At 31.2% G+C, this 23,519-nt stretch overlaps 1 protein-coding gene across 3 annotated transcripts in view; it reads right to left on the bottom strand.

Annotated features, from left to right (window-relative positions):
• The window catches only part of LOC114325164 (fasciclin-2), a 246,675-nt gene extending 224,043 nt beyond the window's left edge, over positions 1-22,632 (bottom strand). For 2 of the 3 annotated variants that reach the window (XM_028273137.2, XM_028273138.2), the window contains exon 1: positions 22,434-22,622. In XM_028273137.2, coding sequence (XP_028128938.1) covers positions 22,434-22,488 — 55 coding nt within the window. In that variant the 5' untranslated portion in view covers positions 22,489-22,622. Of the gene's footprint in view, positions 1-22,433 lie in introns of all 3 variants that reach the window. The other variant, XM_028273136.2, reaches the window with a different exon arrangement.
• Between the last annotated feature and the right edge of the window lie 887 nt (positions 22,633-23,519).

The raw sequence follows: 23,519 nt of genomic DNA, 5'->3' as shown, positions 1-23,519 counted from the left end.
TATTTAAGTTCTATGTTTAAAAAAAATGGCCCGATTTTCATTGAAAGTTCCGGATTTCAGGTATTTTTTTCAGCCTTGTCCCGAATTCGACTAAAATGCTCCTTAAGGAATAACAGGAAATAAAATAGTGATTTTCTCACTCTCAAATCTTCTTTAGCTCCATTTCTATCCAAGTTTGGACATAGGCCTTCTCCAAATCTTTCCACTTCCGTCTGTCCTTGGCTGCGCTTTTCCAGTTAGTTCCTGTAGCTTTTACAATATTCCATCGCATCTGAGGTCTTTCCTTGGAATTTCCTGTCCACGGTCTCCAGTTTTGTATTTCAGCATTCCATCTTTTATCTTCCTGTCTCGCATTGTGGCCCGTAAATCTCCTTTTTTTAACCCTGTTATATGTTCAGTTACATTTTTGAAGTTATACTTCTTTAGGAGCGATTGAGAGTAAAATTTCATAATTCTGCGCGCATGCGCACACAGACAGTATGCCGTTTAGTTGCTGAATCTTTCAAGTTATGTATAAATATATCAGTGCAAGAAAATATGTGAAAAGGATATATTAGTTTTTTTAGTAAATGTATTACTTATTATAATTTTTGTGTCTTTGGATTTGTCTTCCTCGGGAATAAGATATTTTATAATAATAGTACAGTCGGAAAAATGAAAGAGTACCCATGAACGAACATATAAAACACGCTGTATTTTCCTGTCACCGTGTCACAAAGAAAATTGCCCAGCGCAAGTACATGTAACAATAATTATTACATGTACTTGCGCTGGCCAATTTTTTGTGTGACACGGTGACAGGAAAATACAGCCTGTTTTATATGTTCGTTCATGGGTATTCTTTCATTTTTCCTACTGTAAGTATATTTAAAGTATTTTTGTATTAAATTTGTCAGTATGTATGAGGAATCTTGTAACCTGTCAAAGCAAAAGGGATATAGCTCAGTGGTAGCGCGTGTGACCGGAGATCAAGAGGTCCCGGGTTCAAATCCCGGACCATTCATATTTTTTTTTATATTTTTGGTATCGTTTTAATAAAAAAAATTTTATAAGTGGTAGGTAAAGAAAGTTAGTTTAATATTTAAATAAAATAAAAAAAAACCTGTTAAGTATATTAATTTCGTTGAAATCATAATAATAGAAGTATAACTTCTTACGTGCGTACAAAGTACACACACATTCTTTTTTTACTTTTGTTTTCTCTCTTATCCATTTGTTTCATTTTCTATCTTATACTTTTATTCCCAACATGGATTTTGAAACTATTTTGTTTATGTTGGCCTTTGTTAATGTCCATGTTTCTGAGCCATAGGGACCGTTCAAGTATTACGTAACGCAGGTTGGGGAGGTTAAAAATCTTCAAAAATCGCGTTACGCAATAGTTAAACTCCCATAAGAGTGCGTTACGTAGGGGGGGGGGGGTTAAAAATTTTCAAAAATCGCGTTACGTAATACTTGAACGCTCCCATACGTCAGAACAGGAAGGATGCACTGGTCAAATACACGGGTTTTAGGTACTGTTGTATCTTTGTGCTTTTTAGTATCGATCTTAACTTTCCAAACGCTGCCCACGCCAATCGGATTCTTCTCTGTACTTCAATTGTTTGGTTCTCTTTATTAGCTTTGATTATTTGGCCCAGGTATATATATTCGTCAACAACCCCAATATTGACATTATTTATATTAATATTTACTCTGTCATTTGTATTTGTCATGATTTTTGTTTTACTCATGTTCATTTTTAATCCTATCTTCTCTGATGCGTGTGCTAGTTGAGTCAGCATTGTGGCTAGTGCTTCTTGGTTGGTTGTAATAAGGACAACATCATCGCAATATCTGAGGTGATTGAGATTCTTCCCGTTTATGTTGATACCCATGTCTTCCCATTCCAGTTCTTTAAAGACGTCTTCCAAAGCTAAGGTGAAAAGTTTTGGGGATATTACATCTCCTTGTCTTACGCCTCTACGTATTTCTATGGGTTAGTTTTGTTTGTTTTATTTTCCGATTCGACTGTAATAGTTGCTGTTTTATAGATGTTATGTAAGAGGTTATGTATTTTATTATTATTTATATATTTTTATAATATATTTATTTATATTATTTATTTTATGTACCTGGAGTCAATTCTGCTGTTATTTAGAGCTTTTTCTATCGCCCATATCTCGACACTATCGAACGCTTTTTCATAGTCTACAAAGGCTAAACATAAATCTAGGTTGTATTCGTTTGCCTTCTCGATCAATATTTTCATAGTGAGGAGATGATCTATGGTACTAAACCCTTTTCTGAAACGTGCTTGTTCAACTGGCTGATAACTGTCCATTTTATTTGTTAGTCTATTGGTTATAATTATTCTAATAAAGAGTTTGTACATTTGTGAGAGCAGTGAGATAGGTCTGTAGTTTTTTAAGTCTCTTTTGTCTCCTTTTTTGAATAGCAGTATTGTAATACTCTCATTCCAATTGTGAGGTATTTCTGCCTTGTGTAGATATATGTAGATTAAATAGGAGATTTAGCTCCTCTATACTAGCTTGGTTACCTTCCTTAAACATTTCAGCAAGGATACCATCTGGACCGGCAGCTTTGTTATTTTTCATTTGAGATAGGGCGGTTTCGATTTCATGGACGTCTATATCGGGTAGAATTTCAGAGTTGACATTTTTAATTCTTCTTTTTAGATTTTCTTTTGAGTTATTATCAGGTTCCTGTTTTGTGTCATATAATGCGCTATAGAAGGATTCTACTATATTTGTTATTTTCCTTGAGTCGCTTTGCTCCTCTCCATTTTTGTTTTTAAGTGGTATTATGACGTTTTTTCCTAGTGATGGGTTTAGACATTTTACTCTCAAATAGTGAGAACAAAAAGTGGGATATCAGTGTGCGCGGCCGCGATAGGCTGACGATGATGATATTAAGAATAAAATGTCCTTTTATAATAATAGAAAAAAAACTCCTTGCAAACAAGCAGCTATGACTAAAATGTAGTCACGGCATACGATGGGGCACCGAATAATGTAGGGGAGTGCATATAGATTTTCACTTCGGAAAAAATCAAACAAGATAAAACTTTTTGTAATTTGATTAAGAAATGTTTAATAAACAACATATCAAAAAGTTTTACTCGAGAAGTGGGTGCTTCATTTTTTATTAAACAAATGAACTGCGAAATTAGATGTTTTATTAAGTAACTCAGAAAATAGAAACTATAGAAAAAAACTGACTTGACCATTGAAAAATTCAGAAAATTTTACAAAAAAATCCCTATAAGTATAAAGATTTTTCTAAAATTAAATCTGTAGCTTCTATAATTTTTTATTTATAACGCTAAAGTCGCCCTTCTCACAAACATTGGCGCACTGTAAACTAGCGTTCGGAGAAGTGCACGGTTGAGTTATTTTAATGTCATTCTTTAACTAATGGATCAAATGAAATTTTACAAATTGGACATGAAAGAAGAATAATTAAGCTATCTTATGGTTATAATAAAAAGACACAAAATATATGGGCATAAGTACGGTGTGGGCGGAAAATGAGACTTACATAAATTTTGTTTAAAAATGATTTAAAAATGTATAACTAATACAATTTTTCTTATAAAACTCTCAATTTTGCACAACTTACCTTTTAAACATCTTACTAACCGATGTTTCATTCAAAAAAAATCTCAATATTTAATTCAAATGATATGACGTCTCAAAAAATGTAATTTTTGAAAACTTCGTAGTTTTACAGAATTACCACCAATTTAAGACGGTATTACTTAAGTTTGAACAGATCTATTACAATTTTATAGGTGCTTTTTTAAAGCTTAGGATGTAGTCTTTAAAATGCACTAAATTATTTTACTTTAGAAATGAAATAAACTATTTCTTTTTGAGAAAATTAAGAAAGATAACAAAAATGTAATACAAAAACCGAAAATTACCGGCTAAAAAAATGGTTATACAAAGTGATCAAAACTTTTTTCTGTAAAACTAAAACCTAAAATACATTTAATAATAAGCTTTAACAATAATAAATGTTCAACAAAAAAAAATTGTTTTAGCTCTTATACAGTATGTCTGCGTAACTTGGAACCTAGTAATAACTTTTTTATTATCAGTTTTACGAAAAAAAGTTATTCCTTATAAAATACCCTGTAACGTATATAATCTAAGATGCAATCATCAAATATCAAATTTTATTAATTTTATACGAATTATGTCAAAAAATATGAAAAATATGAATAATAAAGGCACTTGAAAAATTCATATTTTTTATACAGGATGTTTGGTAAAGAATGGGCCATAGCTTAATCTTAGATTCCTGAGGTTAAAATAGGTCGATTTAAGCTAACTTACCTTAGTACAAAAGTTGATAATAACCGAAATACAGGGTGTCGAAGTTAAAATATTATTTTATTTATTTTTGAATATTTCCTGACAGGCATGGAACAACAACACGAAATTTGGTAAGTGGTGCTGGTACTGTCCAACCTACTAAATTATGTTAAACAAACGTTTCTGTCTACTACCAGAGGCGTACGACGGGGAAACGTGAATGGTTGACCCTTTCCAAATTCTACGCCACTGGCAGAATTGCTATTTTAGTGCAATTTTTTGATTCTCTAATACTTTCTATGTAAATAATATACTCTTCATTCGTAACGATAAAGCCATTAGTTTTCGAGATATTTGAAGCTAAAAACGAAGGAGCATAATACATTAATCAAAATAAGTGTGCCTTTTCATTTTTAACTTCAAATATCTCGAAAACTAATGACTTTATCGTTACGAATGAAGAGTATATTATTTGCATAGAAAGTATTGGAGAATCTAAAAATTATGCTAAAATAGCAGTTTCTTCAGTGGCGTAGAATTTGGAAAGGGCCATCATTCACTTTCCCTTGTCGTACGCCTCTGGTAGTAGCCAGAAACGATTATTTAACACAATTCAGTAGGATGTACAGTACCTACACTTTCTGTCAAGTATCACATGGATATGTCAAATAGTTTTATAGTACCGGGCACACATAGTTCTTAAACTTTTAAATAAAGAATAAATTATTTAAAAAAAAAGAATACTTTAAAATAATTTGACATATCCATGTCATACTTGGTAGAAAGTGTAGGCACTGTACACCCTACTAAATTATGTTATATAATCATTTTTGGCTACTACCAGAGGCGTACGACAGGGGAAAGTGAATGGTTGACCTTTCCCAAATTCTACGCCACTGATGAAACTGCTATTTTAGCATAATTTCTAGATTCTCCAGTACTTTCTATGCAAATAATATACTCTTCATTCGTAAAGATAAAGTCATTAGTTTTCGAGATATTTGAAGTTAAAAATGAAAAGGCACACTATATAATTATTTTGATTAATGTATTATGCTCCTTCGTTTTTAGCTTCAAATATCTCGAAAACTAATGGCTTTATCGTTACGAATGAAGAGTATGTTATTTACATAGAAAGTATTGTAGAATCAAAAAATTGCACTAAAATAGCAATTCCGCCGGTGGCGTAGAATTTGGGAAGGGTCTAGTGTTGGAAAATTCTCGAGACTGAAAAATCAGATAATATTCTCGAGAATATTCTCGATATCGAGAATTTTCTGAGAATGAACCCTACGACGCAGTTAGGGATATTGTTGAAGATGAAATAGGGTATTAAAAATCATGAAATCATATACAAAATTATGAGACTAAACAACAGTGTTCTTTATACAGGGTGAGTCATGAGGAACTGTACATACTCCTACCTCGGATGGAGGCCCCTATGGGGAATAACAAATGACCATTAAAAAGTATCTGCTCCCATTGTTTAATAATATACAGGGCGAGTTTCACATTTTGACAGAAATTTGTATTCGTCATAATTTTTGAACAGTCAGATCGATGTGTCTCTTATTTTGGTCAATCGTTACACTATTACCACCTAATCAACTGATTTATTCAAACTAGAAAAAAATCAGGTCCGGCTTTAAAAAAATTAGTTCGTTTGGGCCTTAGAAAAAATTTCACCCTGTATACGCTTTTTGAAAACTCTAATATGAATTTTACAAATTAGACAAATAGGCAATTAAAATGGCATATTTATTTTTTTCCGCACACGATTGCTTAATTTTTTATAAAAAAATCAAATTTGACTATGAATTAAAAGTTTGGTAAGGTGAACCATAGATTTAACAAAATTAACTTTTATTACCAAAATTAATTTTTTTTTGAACAAATATTTAATTTATGTTACCACCCAATCAACTGATTTATTCAAACTAGAAAAAAATCAGGCCCGGATTTAAAAAATAAGTTCGTTTTGGTCTTACAAAAAATTTCACCCTGTATACGCTTTTTGAAAACTCTAATACGAATTTTACAAATTAGACAAATAGGCAATTAAAATGGCATATTTATTTTTTGCCCACACGATTACTAATTTTTTATTAAAAAGATAAATTTGACTATGAATAATTAAAAGTTTGGTAAAGTGAACCATAGATTTAAAAAAACTTACTTTTATTACAAAAATGAATTTTTTTTTGAACAAATATTTAATTTATGTTACCACCCAATCAACTGGTTTATTCAAACTTGAAAAAAATCAGGCCCGGAGTTAAAAAAATAGTTCGTTTGGGTCTTAGAAAAAATTTCACCCTGTATACGTTTTTTAGAAACTCTAATATGAATTTTACAAATAAGACAAATAGACAATTAAAATGGCATACTTTTTTCCCCACACGATTACTTAATTTTTTATTAAAAAATCAAATTTGACTATGCATAAAAAGTTTGGCAAAGTTTTTGCATAGATTTAAAGAAATTTACTTTTTTTACAAAAATTAATTTACAAAAACAACGTTTTTCTTAATATAAAAGTTTTAACATTTTTTTTTCTGACACGTCTAGATCTAAAACTCCCCATAACACTTCTTTTGGACTTTATAGTTTAACATTCATAGACGTGATCAAATAGATAAATTTTAAATTTTTTCACTTAATTTTTGCGATTTAACTTTGCAATTCACGAATCTGCACCTTTTATTTTTAAAAATTCATAACTTTTACGAGAAGACTGAAAGTCTACAACAATTTTCATAGTCTTCACAATGGTAAGAGATATGTGCTGTAAAAATTTCAGAAAAAAAATATTAAAATGGAACAGAGTTGTAGCGAGTTAAACCGTGATTTCATTTTTAGGTTAAAATTCCGATTTTGACAAATTTGTTTTTTTAATAAAAAATTAAGTAATCGTGTGCGGAAAAAATAAATATGCCATTTTAATTGCCTATTTGTCTAATTTGTAAAATTCATATTAGAGTTTTCAAAAAGCGTATACAGGGTGAAATTTTTTCTAAGACCAAACCGAACTAATTTTTTAAATCCGGACCTGATTTTTTTCTAGTTTGAATAAATCAGTTGATTGGATGGTAACATAAATTAAATATTTGTTCAAAAAAAATTAATTTTTGTAATAAAAGTTAATTTTTATAAATCTATGGTTCACTTTACCAAACTTTTAATTCATAGTCAAATTTGATTTTTTTATAAAAAATTAAGGAATCGTGTGCGGAAAAAAATAAATATTAATTGGCTATTTGTCTAATTTGTAAAATTTATATTAAGAGTTTTCAAAAAGCGTATACAGGGTGAAATTTTTTCTAAGACGCAAACGAACTAATTTTTTAAAGCCGGACCTGATTTTTTTTCTAGTTTGAATAAATCAGTTGATTAGGTGGTAATAGTGTAACGATTGGCCAAAATAAGAGACACATCGATCTGACCGTTCAAAAATTATCACGAATACAAATTTATGTCAAAATGCGAAACTCGCCCTGTATATTATTAAACAATGGGAGCAGACACTTTTTAATGGTCATTTGTTATTCCCCATAGGAGCCTCTATACGAGGTAGGAGTATGTAAAGTTCCTCATGACTCACCCTGTATATAAACAAAATACAAAAACAACACAGAACACAAAATTTATTTGATAAAAAAATGAAAGTTTCTTCTTAACAACAAATAATGCAAGTAATGGATGTGGCGATTTAATCAGAAAAACATGAGGTCTCAGGTTCAGAATATATTTCTATCATTTGCTGATCCTAGTCATCTACATTCTGCATTTCAATGTACCGATGAGAAGTTGTGGGATTTTATTTTTCACGAGTCGTCAGGTCTGTCATGGATTGGTCTACGTCTAGAGGGGCATTTATAGACGGGCTAGTTTTTGAAGCAATATGTTGCCGAAAATATATATTTGGTATGTTTCTGGCAACATTACAGCCATCAGCCATCTAATGAAAATATCGCCGTTTGGCTGAGCCAGATGGCCGAAATTTTACTGGTATTTGGACACTATTGAAGTGTCTGATGCGTTGCCGATAAAGTCGAACTGCTGTGGAAAATTTTGCATGTTGCTCTGTATATCCTGTACTCTGTTGAAATTTAATTTGGTTTTGTCAAAACATACAAAGAAAAGATGAATAAGTGGTCAAATGAAATCACAATAATATTTATTAATGCAGTACATTTACGTCCAGAGTTGTGGAACTTGGCATACTTCTGGAACTATGAGACAAATGGAAGAGTAGTGCACCCTGAATAAATACATTAAACTAAAACTTTTAGTATATATAAATAACAATTGCTAATCGTTCGAAATCACTTTTTGACATTCTTGTAAAATTCTTAAACAAATAAGTGTCTAGCATTATTTCCATAGTTAAATTACTCATTGTTTCGCGTTTACTTAGAAAAGCCGTATCCACATTTTCCGTTTTTCATTTTTATTTTTTATGTATAGTCTTAGTACGAGTATAATCCTAGTACGATTAAGGGCGCATCAAGAGAATATTCTTGAGAACGAGAATATTCTGGCTGAGAATATTCTCGAGAATATTCCCGTTCTCGAGAATATTCTCTTGAGAATATTCTCTTCTTACATCACTAGAAGGGTCAACCATTCACGTTTCCCCGTCGTACGCCTCTGGTAATAGCCGGAAACGTCTGATTAACATAATTTAGTAGGATATATAGTACCAGCACCACTTACCAAATTTCGTGTTGTTGTCAGATGCCTGTCAGGAAATATTCAAAAATAAATAAAATAAAAGTTTAACTTTGACACCCTGTATTTCGGTTATTAGCAACTTTTGTACTAACGTAAGTTAGCTTAAATATACATATTTTAACCTCAGGAATCTGAGGTTAAGCTATGGCCCATTCTTTACCAAACACCCTGTATACCTCGTATAAAATTAAAAAAGTTTGATATCTGATAGTTGTATCTTAGATTTCAGACCAGTAAGAGCATTTTATGAAGAATTACTTTTTTTCGTAAAACTGATAATAAAATAGTAAAATCATAATTGTAATAAAATGATGATGGGTATCCGTAATTTGAGAAAAAATTGATTTTTTTTTCGATTAGAAGGATGTATATTAAAACATAGTTTTTAATTTCAAACAACTTTTCCCAACAGCATTTTTTGATATTCTGGAATATAAAGGTACTTTACTCTTTAACGGAATTCATATTTTTGACATAACTCGTATAAAATTGATAAAATTTGATAACTGATGGTTGAGTTTTAGATGTTTGACTGTCCAGAGCATTTTATGAAGAATAACTTTTTTTCGTAAAATTTATAATAAAAAAGTTTTCCATCTGGTTCCTAGCTACTCAAACATACTGTATAAGAGCTTCTCAATCATTTTCAAATTGTACCAAAAGCCATATTTGGATTCAGCATATTCAAAAACAAAATAGAAACATATTTTATCTAAGTAAAATGATGAATTCAACTATATTTTTAAAATTATTTATACAAAACAATTGTTATTGTTTAAACAATTAATAAACAATTAGCGGCCAAATATGCGAGCAGAACTTTTTACTTTAACATGTATATAAACTAACAAAAAAAGTTTTAGAAAAATATAAGCTTGTTTGAATTATTCCGAAACAATGCATGTTTTCGTTCTAATTGCACTCCCCTAATGCACAAATTATGATCACTTAAAGAGAGATGAGTCTGAAAATATTTGAATCAAAATTTCTATCCAAATATACTAGAACTATTTTCAAAAAACAAGTAGTCCTGTCGCCAGGGGGGGTACAACGGCCTCGTTAATTCAGATGGACTTACCCAAGTTTTTTTTATGTATTTTGACCCGTAGAACACGAATTTTTTGGGTAACAGTTGATCCGGATGTCGATAAGATTGTTATAGACCAAGAACTTGAGGAATCAAATAACAGCGATTTTTGGCAAAACAAAACAATATTTTGTATTTTTTGGGTCATTTTAAGCAAAAAATATTTCTACAAGTTTTTTAGTAGGATGCACAGTTTTCGAGATAAACGCGGTTGAACTTTCAAAAAATCGAAAAACTGCAATTTTTAAACCCGAATAACTTTTGATTAAAAAATAAAATAGCAATTCTGCTTAGCGCCTTTGAAAGTTCAAGTCAAATTATGTCGGTTTTGATTATTTGCATTGCTAAAAATTTATTGTGTTATTGTTAAACAAAGCTACAAACAACTAGTGCGTGAGTGATGTTTCTATGATTTCTCATTTAAAATCGAACGAGTAGGTAGAATAGGTACTAGTGCAATCAAGACTATTTCTATGTTACATGCGTTAAAACGCATGTAAAAGCACGGGAAACCCTACGTGTTTATAGCTTTGTTAAACAATAAAAAAATAAATTTTTACCAATGCAAATAATCAAAACCGATATAATTTGACTTAAACTTTCAAATGCGGTAAGCAGACTTGCTATTTTATTTTTTAATCAAAAGTTATTCGGGTTCAAAAATTGCAATTTTTCGATTTTTTTAAAGTTCAACCGCGTTTATCTCGAAAACTGTGCATCCTACGAAAAAACTTGTAGAAATATTTTTTACTTAAAATGGCCCAAAAAATACAAAATATTGTTTTGTTTTGCCAAAAATCGCTGTTATTTGATTCCTCAAGTTCTTGGTCTATAACAATCTTATCGACATCCGGATCAACTGTTACCCAAAAAATTCGTGTTCTTCGGGTCAAAATACATAAAAAAAACTTGAGTAAGTCCATCTGAATTAACGAGGCCGTTGTACCCCCCCTGGCGACAGGACTAAAGTGAGTTTAGATTGAATCGAGGTAAGTCAGGATTTGCATTTTTGTTTTATAAAGGGTTTATGGGCGTCTAATGATATGCATAGGGATTGGGCCAGGCCAAAACAGAGAATTTATTGGGCGAGGCATATGTTCAAAATTAAGCTGATAGTTCTAGTTCTTGATACGTTTTTTTTTATTTTCAAATACCTTTTAATTACACATTACATAAACGATATCTTTATGTATTACAACAGAGCGCATATACATGCTACAAAAATAGATAATTTTGTATCACGCATTAATTCACAAGGCAATTAAACACAATTTGCAGTATCAATTAAACAACATAACTTAAGTATGTAATTGTCTTGCTTTTGCAATTTAAAAACCGATTTTTCATCACAAACAATGTTACACAAATTTCAAGTCTTGTACGGAAATTGCAATGATTTAGAATTTAGATATTAAAATAAACAAGGGATTAATACAACATACACAGAAAGAGCAATACCATATACAGCGAGTCTTAAACTTGACGCCAATACTTTTGAAATTTGATTAAAAAAATCTTACAATCGAAAATTAATAGTGGAAAATATTTTGATTATTGATAGGTACTCGATAATGATCGATTATTGGTGCAATATTCATGAGAGTTGTGAGACCTTGACGTGGTCAAGGGACTTTTCATATTAGGCCATGGTCATGGTCGCTAATTCTGTGAGGTGATCACAACCGTGTGGGAAGCTAAGGACTCAATTCGCGAGTATCATGTTTAGTTTTTATTAATCTAGGAGAGTATTCCAAAAGATATTTAACCAATATGGAAAAGGCCAAACGACAATTGAGGCCATGAGAGCCAGAGTGGCCTAACTGATTTTGACATTACTTTACATAATCAAAGAAAATGATCAAAAGCTAACAATGCCCGATTGTTTTAGTAGTTTTATGTTGACTAATAATCATTATCGGCGAGCGGCAGGCACCCCCAAAATGACCAGGTACTGACCACGGAGAGGTAAATGGCCAATTTTAGTCATACTGTATGTTTTTAATGGTGCTGAAAACGAAAATGGGGATTATTTTGAATTGTATGTAGGGTAACAGTGTCAAAATCGCAATTTTACCCTAAAAATAAAAAAAAAACGAAATTATGTTTTTCTGCGTTTACTTCGCTACAACTTTGTTCAATTTTAATATTTTTTTCTGAAATGTTTACAGTATATTATAGTTCTAACATTTCTGAAGACGACCTGAAGACGGTACCTGTTTCAAGCTTTCAGTCTGATCTTGATAAAGGTTATGAATTTTTTAAAGTAAAAGGTGCAGATTTGTGCATTGCAAAGTTTAATCTCAAAAGTTGAGTGAAGAAGTTTGAAATTAAGCTTTTTAATCACGTTTATGTTAAAACAGAGTACAAAGAAGTTTTCTGAAAAGTTTTAGATCAAAATGTTTTATAGCAAAAATATAGTGCAAATTTTAATTTCAACATTAGAAATCCCCAAAATAACGCTTATTTTTGGAGATACTGACTATGGGTGGTGAATGGCTAATTTTTATTTTACATTATGTTTTAACGGTGTTGAAAACGAAAATGAAATTTATTTTAAATTTTAGGTGGGGGAATATTGTCAAAATCGCAATTTTACCCTTAAAATAAAAAAAATGAAATCACTTTTTTTGCGTTTAACTCGCTACAACAAACTCTGGTCCATTTTAATATTTTTGTCTAAAGTTTGTACTGTATATATTTCTCACTTTTCTGAAGAGAATGGATATCTGTTTTGTTTTAACGACGTTCTACACTTTCGGCAAAGAATTAAGGATTTGCATGAAATTTTAGTATGTTATAGTTTACTTAAAAAAACTGAGACTTGATTTTTTAAAAATTGTTTTACCGTGCCGTTTAATTACTATTAAGGGTCAAAGTTAAGTTTTAACATGGGCTCTTATGGGAATTCTTAAAAAGTTAATAACTTTTGACCCAAATTTACGATTTTTAATTATTTGTGCTTAAATTAAAGGTTTTTTGGTAAGGAATAACATATTAAAAAATGAGGATTGTTTACCGTCCCATTTATTTTTTATTTATTTATTATAATTAATTCCGTAATTTATTCTGTAATTTCCGTAATTTATTATAATTTATTTTTATAAAGTATTCAATACTGAAACATATGATTTGAGTATTCTGCTATAAATGCATTGTTACCAACTTTCGCTTGCATATAAGTTTCCCCTCCTTTCCTCTGAGAGGCATACCCCGCAACGAAGGTGTAGAACGTCGTTAAGGCTGTATGACACTATACATTTTCTTGTATCATTTCTAATATCGTTTCTGATATGTCAAAAAAATGCATAGTGTCATACACAGATACAAGAAACGATATCAGAAACGATACAAGAATTTGAGTCAGACACAGATTATTGTACAAGAACTGCGCCAATTTCTGCGCAAAGAGCAAAAACGTAAAACCTGCTGGTAAAACATCTAAAATGTCATAATTACTTACTCATAATGGCGGCTGAAATGAAAATGGGATCATGTATTGATGAGTTTATTTGTGTTTTTGTAGGTATTATTTATAAATCTTATATTGATACTTAATATACCGTTTGGTATGGACTACTGTTCTACTAATAACCATATATTTAGCTCCTAGTAAAGTTCAAACTATAAATTTAGGTTTCATGGTGCATAATTTTTTACAAAATACAATAGCTCCTAATTTGAATCAAATTGAAGATAATTCTAATGCAAATATTTTAGCACAAATTCAAAACAAAATAAAAACACAAATAATCAACTTCAAACAGTCAACGTAAAATTCTGGTTAACATTAAAATGTTAATTAAAAGTTTATAAATTTTATAAAACCCTTAAAATCAGCTGTAGATGCAGTACTAACATAACGTGACACGGGTGACAAACAAAATATCGACCAATCACGTGCCGAATTTCATACAATTTTCGATACAAGAACTTACATAGTGTCATACAGGGCACACATGTACGTACAAGAAATGATACAAGAAAATGTATACAAGAAACGATATCAGAAACGATATTAGAAATGATACAAGAAAATGCATAGTGTCATACAGCCTTTAGTCTTATTCTGGTAAAAGTTATAAATTTTTTAAAGTACAAGATGCAGATTCGTAAATTGAAAAGGTTAATCGCAAAAGTTGAGTGGCGACTCGCGAATCGCAAAAGTTCCAAAAGTTTTCTGGAAAGTTTTAGATACAAATGTTTTATAAAAAAAATGGTGCAACTTTTAATATAGACGTTATACATCCCCAAAATAACGCTTATTGTTAGAGATACTAACCATGGGCGGTGAATGGCTACTTTTGGTCTTACTTTATGTTTTGGATGGTGCTAAAAATGAAAATGAGGTTTATTTTGAATTTTATGTGAGGGAACATTGTCAAAATCGCACTTTTAACCTAAAAATGAAAAAAAAAACGAAATCACGTTTAACTCGCTACAACTCTGTTCCATATGTTTAATATTTTTTTCTGAAATTTTTACAGCATATATTTCTCACCTTTGTGAAGACTATAAAAAATGTTGTATACTTTCAGTCTTTTTCTCATAAAAGTTATGAATATTTTAAAATAAAAGGTGCAGATTCGTGAATTGCAAAGTTAAATCGCAAAAATTAAGTGACAAAATTTAAAATTTATCTATTTGATCACATTTATGTTAAACTATAGAGTCCAAAGAAGTTCTACAGAGAGATTTAGATCTAGATGTGTTATAAAAAAATGGTGCAAATTTCAATTAAAAAAAAAAACGTGTTTTTTTTTTATTTTAATGGTAAAATTGCAATTTTGACAATGTTCCCCCACCTAAACTTCAAAAGAAAATTCATTTTCGTTTTCAGCACCATGAAAAACAAAGTAAGCCATTCACCACCCATGACCACTATCTCGAAAAATTAGCGTTATTTTGGGGATTTATAAGGTCGATGTTAAAAGTTGCACCATTTGTTTTCTATAAAACATTTTGATCTAAAACTTTTCAGAAAACTTCTTTGTACTCTATACTCTATGTTTTAACAATAATGTAATTAAAAATATAAATTTCAAATTTTGTCAGTCAACTTTTGCGATTAAACTTTGCAATTCACGAATCTGCACCTTTTATTTTAAAAAATCCATAACTTTTAATATAATAAGAGCAAAAGCTTGAAACAGAAACCATTGTATTTCGAAAGATGAGGAACATATACTGTACAATTTTAAGCAATAAATATTAAAATGGAATAGAGTTGTAGCGAGCTAAACGCAAAAAGGTGATTTCATTTTTTTTATTTTCAGGGTAAAATTGCGATTTTGACAATATTCCCCCACCTAAAATTTAAAATAAATTTCATTTTCGTTTTCAACACCATCAAAAACATAATCCAATACCAAAATTAGCCATTCACCACCCATGGTCAGTATCTCGAAAAATAAGAGTTATTTTGGGGATTTCTAATGGTAGGGGAGCCCAAGCGGGGATTTTTGCAGTTACTCGAGCGCGTCAGATTAGCATATGGGAGAAACCTGGTACCCTGCAGATGTACCTCTACCATATATTGGCTCTTAACACAGGGGAGTTCGTTAAGGGGGACCCGAAAAAAAAAATCTATTCTTAAAAAAACTCGAAATTGTCAGATTAAGATAAGGTAAGTTAAGTTCATGCAAAAGAGTGTATATTTCAAAAATCTGACGATTTGAGCCTGGCGTAAGGAAATGGGTGAGTCCCAAAATTTCACAAGAAAAAAGCGAATATTTCGCGAAATGAATGACAGATCGGAAAACTAAAAAATATGTGCCCAATATTTTTTAAAAATCTATCAAATGATACCAAACACGACTTCCCACGGAGAGGGGTGGGGGGTAAATTAAATATTTTAATTACGAATCCCGCGATATTTCGGGAAATGAACATCAGATCGAAAAAACTGTAAAATACACTTATTCAATATTTTTGAAAAATCTATCGAATGGTACCAAACACGACCCCCCATGGATGTGGGGTGGGGGGTTACTTTAAAATCTTAAATAGGAGCCCTCATTTTTTTATTGCAGATTTGGATTCCTTACGTAAAAATAAGTAACTTTTATTCGAAACATTTTTTCGAATTATGAATAGATGGCGTTATAATCGGAAAAAACGATTGTTGGAAATGGAAAATTAAATTAAAAAATGGCAAGCGCCCACTAAAATGGAAAACTTTTTTTGGTTTTAGGACCTACTCTTCACAACCCAATAGGTCCCCAAAGCGCTCGAGTGACTGCACATTTAGCATACTTTGCTCCCCTACCCTAATGTCGATATTAAAAGTTGCACTATTTATTTTCTATAAAACATTTTGATCTAAAACTTTCCTGAAAACTTCTTTGTACTCTATATTTTACCATAAATGTGATTAAAAAGCTAAATTTCAAATTTCGTCACTCAACTTTTGCGATTAAACTTTGCAATGCACAAATCTGCACCTTCTACTTTAAAAAATTCATAACCTTTATCAGAATAAGACTAAAAGCTTCAAACAGGTACCGTCGTCTTCAGAAATGTTAAAACTATATACTGTAAAAATTTCAGAAAAAAATATTAAAATGGAACAAAGTTGTAGCGAGGTAAACGCAAAAAACGTGATATAATTTTTTTTTATTTTTAGGGTAAAATTGCGATTTTTGACAATGTTCCCCCACATAAAATTCAAAATAAACCTCATTTTCGTTTTCAGCACCATCAAAAACATACAGTAAGACTAAAATTGGCCATTCACCTCTCCGTGGTCAGTATCTAGAGAAATAAGCGTTTTTTTGGGGGTGTGCCGCTGGTCTATTATTGGTCAGCATACAATAATTAGTAAAACAATCGGACATTGTTAGCTTCTGATCATTTTCTTTGATTATGTAAAGTAATGTTCTTATAAGTTATGACACTTTGGCTCTCATGGCCTCAATTATTATTGTACCTTAGCTACTGAAGCTCTGAAGCGAAAAAGGCACTGGCTGTAGAATACTTACTTGTTATTATATTTAAATTATGCAGTAATCATCATTCTCTTAATGAGTTTATGATAAATCCTACATGTAATCACATTGTATTTTGTAAAATGTGTTTGTTTTTGGAATAATAAATAAGATGTATAGCACTAATAGCAATAACCTTTATGTATAAAACAACAAACATAAGCTTACTCCAGAAAATTTCATTTCATATGAAATTCAAACAGTTTACACCAATAAATCAAAGATAAATAATCAAAATCTGAGTATTGATATGGTGTATATCATAAAATCATAGCTTATGTCAGGGAATGAAAAGAATATCCACAGAAAAGAAATCACAAGAAAATGGGAAACAGGATGTTGCTTGTTAATAAAAACGGAATAATACACATACATATGTACTAATAACTGTAACCAAAATAGATAAGAAAGAAATGTGTTGATCTGGACAACCACTACTAGGTACATTATATTAATAATAAGAAACACAAAAAGTGTACTTGTCATTATTTAAAATACTTAGCTAATACATATTAAATTTACTATTTTGATTGGGAAAAGACACAATTTTACTTTAAAATAAGTTTATTTAACATTACGTTTTCCACTTCAGAAATTGTTCTCAAAATACAAAACATTAATACCTAAATGAAACAAATTTTGTTTTTGTTGATTGGTAAAAAATTCTTAAAATACTTTAATTTTGTCTGACTCCTTCATATTGACAATTTAGACATATATTATTCATTTTGGAAGTTGTTTTGTTCCATTGGGTCTATGTATTCTTGAAGATTGCTTATATACAAACGACAAAAGATAATAATTGTTAAAAAAACACAAATGATCCTCCTCCAAGAATGAATTTTCGTCAGAACAATTTTGGCTTTGTTATAGATTTATAGAATGATTAAATATAGACCATTTTTAATATAGACTTTGTGATTTGATTTGTAATTTAGATATCTGTTGGTGTGTGTTGGTTTTCTATACACCTGAGTCTCATATCCAGTATCCTTCTTTGAGATTAAAACATCTAGGAAAGGTAGTGAGCTATTATATTCCTTTTCCACGGTAAATATTACTGCCTCTTCTTTATCGGGTATATTATTCAGGAATGTGTCCAACAACTCTGATCCCCATAAGGCCATATTGAGAACACATGATCTACATATCTCCACCATATTGTGGGTTTTAAATTTTGTTCAGAAATAATATTTATTTGTTTAAAAAATCTTCCAAATTGCTCAGAACATGAGCTCAGAAATTGGGCAGAACAATTACCCATATTCCATATTAAAGAGGAAATAAAAAAAAAGAAAATACATACCACTATTAGTAGGTCAATAACATATCAAGGATACATAATTTATGTTTTAAAATGACACATATAAAATCAGAATTTGGTGTTAATATTGAGAGTAAACTAAATGTAAGGCCAAACACTTATCACATTGGGATAATATCATAAGGTTTTTTCCTCATAATTTACTACAGGCTCACTAACATGAGAATTTTACTGCCATCATTGCATGTGGTTGTCTTTTTAACCCTCAGGCTGGCGCGCATGTGGCAAAAGGACCGCAAATTATAAATTTTGCTGACAAAATATTTCCTGAAGATCGCCCTATCTTCACCAGCTTAAGTATTTATCATATGAATCATCTACTTCCGCCCACAGTGCTTATTCGGCTTGTAGAGGCAACATGTTAGTCAAAATCCACCGTTGAAAGAGGCTAGTACACTTTTGCGGCAAAAGAGGCTAGTACACTTTTGCAGTGTTTTGCCACCTTCTTTGACAACTCCTAGAGAAGATTCAAGACAAGGAATATGTAAAATATGTGGCAAACATGAAAATAACAAAACTGTGTCTATGTGTCAACTGTGCAAAAACAATGTTTACAAAAAGCACAGCAATATAAATATTACATGCTTCTAGTGTAACCAAGATATATGGAACTTGATTGAACCCATTTTTACCACCTTTTTTATAACGAAATTTAATGCTGTATTCTAACTTTTCATTAATAAAACATTTAAATACATAATAGTTTTATACTTCATCAATTTCCCTATTGAAAGCTGAAAAACTGGCATGCAGTGTGCACCTGCTTATGAAAAATCATTTGGCGCACCCACCACAGGGTTAAAGATAAATTACATGCTAAGATTTTACAGATTAGTATTTTTAAGTTAAAGTTGATTTGGTGTAAACAAATAAACTATCTTCAATACAGTTGTCCCAGGAACGCAACTCAAACATGTTGACAATATAATAATTTTAAAGTCATCTTCTTTAAAATGTATACTACCTGTCTGAGTTGTTAATATGAAGTAGAATTTTTTTTTAAATTCAATAATGTTTTGTAAATACAGTAGTCTCTATAAGGAGAACTGAAATGGCAGACTAATTACCTTGTTATAAGGGGATCTTGTTGTATCAGACAACAATAATATTGAAATGTTTTGATGCCTCTTATGTAGTTTATTAGGTGTCCATGGTGGACCTGAACAATGATACTTCATACCATCATAAATTTACCATCGTAAATTATAATTTTTCTACAATATGTATTCAATATGGGTCCATAGATAAACAGAAGGAAGTTTATTGCAGGTGGTGTTTATTACACCACTGGCCTGGATAATAACACAGATGTTGGGAATTTCTATATACAAGCAGTTGGGGTATTTATAGCCTTTACTTCCCTAAAAACAGGTAAAAACATATTCTTGGATTTCATTTTTCCTTGTTATAACCAATTATGTCTGCAAATTTCCACAGTGAAAATGGAAATGTTAACACATTCAAGGATACGCTGTATTGTTATGGAGTAAATGACTTCATATGCTGTCATGACTGTGAATGTGTTAAATAAACTTATTTTAAAATCAAATTGTGGCTTATTCCCAGTCAAAATCTTGAGAACAATATAGTACACATTAGTAACTATCATTCATTTATAATCAAAATGAAACAATGATAATTAAATTATAACTAAAAGTATATTAAAGATTTGGGTCCTGTTAAGAAGTCCATAATAGAGAGTTGATAAAATGGATATTACCTAATTAAGGATATTATTCATGTTCCTTAATTTGTGGAATAAGGACCTACCTCATTTTAACTGTTAGCTAATAAGAGAGTATTTATGGTCTATGGGAAAAAACTGTTTCTCATTTATGAGCTACTTGGAACCGAACATGTTAAATATTTGTTATCGAAAAATACAAAGGCACATCCAATTGAAAGAAACAGAAGATCTAGAAAGATTGATTAGGGATCCCTTAACTAAGGAACATGAAAGTAATATCAACAGAAGAATTCTATTAGCTAAAATAATAAAACATGTATATATCAAGTATTAGATTCACTTTGGCTTAAGCTTAAAAAATATGACTCCTAATTTAAAACAAGTTTGACACCTGTATTTTACTGTTACTAGTGTTACTATACCCTGTTTTTACAGCCAACCCCTGTTTTACACACCCAATAATAGCGCTAGAAAAATCATCAAATACATCTTCTTTTTTGGTTGATCATGTCAGCCTTCGATGGTAATCCATAAATATTATATTATACTAATACATCGCTAAAGAGTACTAAAAACAACTGTTTTTTATATAAAAGCAGACTAAAAATCTAAAAATTAAAGGAATAACACAGAAGACACAAAAAATCGCTGATATAACTTAATTAACCTATGAAGTGCCAATAGTTTCAGAATTTCATAAATATCAATAGTGTCAAAATTTCATAACAGTGGAGTAAACTTGTCTGAGATTGGACCAATTACAAACAAACATTATGGCGCAGTCAATTTGAATTACCCCTCCTGGCTTAAAAACAAGGTATAGATATGGAATAGAAGCAACAATGTAAGGCCAGCCACTCACTATCAGGTACACCTGACAGGTCTAACTATTAAGGAGTATGTATCAGGTGTACCTGATAGTGAGTGACCAGCCTTATTAACTATAAAAACAAAAGTAAACTCATAGTAATACAAAGACTGAAAGACCATAACAGAAAACAGATCAAGAGTATAAACATGGTTAAAATGAAAGCAGTTCTATAGGGTGGGAGAACACCCAAGATAGCTAGAAATCATTTTCAAATCAATAAAGGTAAATAGTGATAATTTATATTTGATTGATTGGTATGAACAAAGTAGGAAACATATTGGAAGGCATTACCTGATTATTTATAAAAGTGTCTATGAAAGGGGGTGCTAAATATGAACAAGCTGCTATAAATGGCTATAAGCTATAATAAGCATTAAGTATTTATATTGAGAAATTACTTCTTCTTGCAGTGCTGTCTGCTTTAGTGGTGGTTAGCAACTACACTGGCAAATCTGTCTCTGTCCAATGCAGTTCTAAACAAAGATGTTGAATCAAGGTTGGCTCTGATATGTTTAAGCCATAAAATCTGGCACCTACTGGGACCTCTTTTCCTTCAAATTTCCCCTGGATCATCAGTTGCATGAGGCAGTACTTTTCGTTTCTCATTTATGTGTCCTAGGTAGCTAACTTTTCTAACTTTGATCATCTTTAGCAGATCCCTATCTGTACCTATTACCCTTAGGACATTTTTGTTGGTGGTGTGGGTTGTCCAAGGTATTTTCAAGGCCTTTCCATATCGCCAAAGGCTTCTAACTTGTTCATCAGGCGTTATGTTGAGCATTTAGGCCTTCATTCCATACAATAGTATTGACCATACATAGCAATACAGAAAACAACATCTAAGGCTGATATTAATGCTACTGTTACAAAATGAGCTTCATTTTGATAAAGCCTTGTCTACCTCTACTCTCACTCTTACTGCTTGACAAGTTGATTGTTGAACCAGCATCCAAGACAATTGTATTTATTCAATATGTTGGTGGTTCACATATATTGAAGGGGGTAAATTTTTGTTCTTTGATATTTTCATAACTGGTTTTCACAGTATTGATCTTGGTCCCCATTTTTTCACAACTCTCAGTGACTATGTCTCAACAGTAACTGGAGATTATGGTCGGAATCAGTCATTAAAACAGTGTCACAGTAATTGCTAAATTTTAAATTTAAACTTTAATTAACAACTGCTAAGTTAAAAAAAACACCATTTATTATTGATGTAAAAAATGAAGAAAATGTATTTTTGGGCGTTACACTCTCCTTTAAAGCAGGTAAAATCGAAAATTATGAAACTTAAATGAAAACTAGTGTATGTATTAGCAAACGTGTATGCATTGAAAACTACAATACAATAAACAGATAGGTAAACTGTTTATTCACTTTGTTTATGTAATTGAAAACTAAATTATAAAAATCTAAGCATTGACTCACCTGCAAATATTAAGAAAAAAACACAATACAGCTGCCAACAAATAGTATTCTTCATTTTGTAAAAATAAAAACAGTAAGTTTTCTTTAAAACATGGGTGATTATAAACTATAAATTCAGATACACAACCAAACACAACTTAAAATGTAGGAGTGAGGAGTGACTGAGTGACATAAAACTACACAAGACACAACAGGAATCATGAACAAGCAGAACAAGAAACAACTGAACTGAAATCCAGGAATAATAATTCTGTCTAAATCCTGACCCACTACTTTGTGCTGTGTAATTTAGGTTGCCTATATGAACTTGAGAAGGAGCTGGTTTTGCGGTTTTGCGCAAAGATATGTCAACAATGGACCGTGATAGTGTGACGTCGAAACGTCAAATTTTTTCCAAACACGTTGTGTCTAGGTATACGCTAACGTGTACGCAAATAAAAAAGTTAGGTAGAATTAAACGTCATAACTAGTGTGACCAACTAGCCCGAAAAATCCGGGACATGGCCCGAATTATGAAGTCGTGTCCCGGTGTCCCGGACCAGGCTTCCGGGCCATCCGAATTTTCAATGTTTTGGTAAAATTCTGTTTTGAAATTTTGAATATTCTTCTAAGAATTGATATCAAACTGAATTGGTAGGGCGAAAAAAAGTCGACAATTTCGAGAGTAATATTAAGATCAATGCTCGGGGCGAGGCTTATAGATAAAAAAAAACAAATAAATGGATTAGAAACAAAACCAAAGTAAAAGACGCAGGAGAACATGGTGCCAAATTAAAATAGAGCTTCGCAGGACACAATGCCCGACTGAAGGATAAAAGATGGAATCATGAAATACAACAATGGAGACCGTGGTTAGGAAGAAGAAGCAAAGGAAGGCCACAAATGAGATGGGCTGATGAGATAAAGAACTTTGGAGGACACAACTGGAAACACGTGGCGCAAAATAGACAACACTGGATTGAATTGGGGAAGGCCTATGTCCAAAGTTGGATTTCTGAAGGCTGAAGAAGAAGAAGAATATTAATACCACATCAAAAATGCTGCATATTGTGGTATTTGGTATTTTCTGTAATTTAATTATTATCT

This window comes from Diabrotica virgifera, chromosome 5 (genome assembly GCF_917563875.1).
Source record: "Diabrotica virgifera virgifera chromosome 5, PGI_DIABVI_V3a".
Taxonomy (NCBI): Eukaryota; Metazoa; Arthropoda; class Insecta; order Coleoptera; family Chrysomelidae; genus Diabrotica; species Diabrotica virgifera.
The sequence above is the reverse complement of the archived record's forward strand: the minus strand, read 5'-3'. Positions and strand labels throughout refer to the sequence as shown.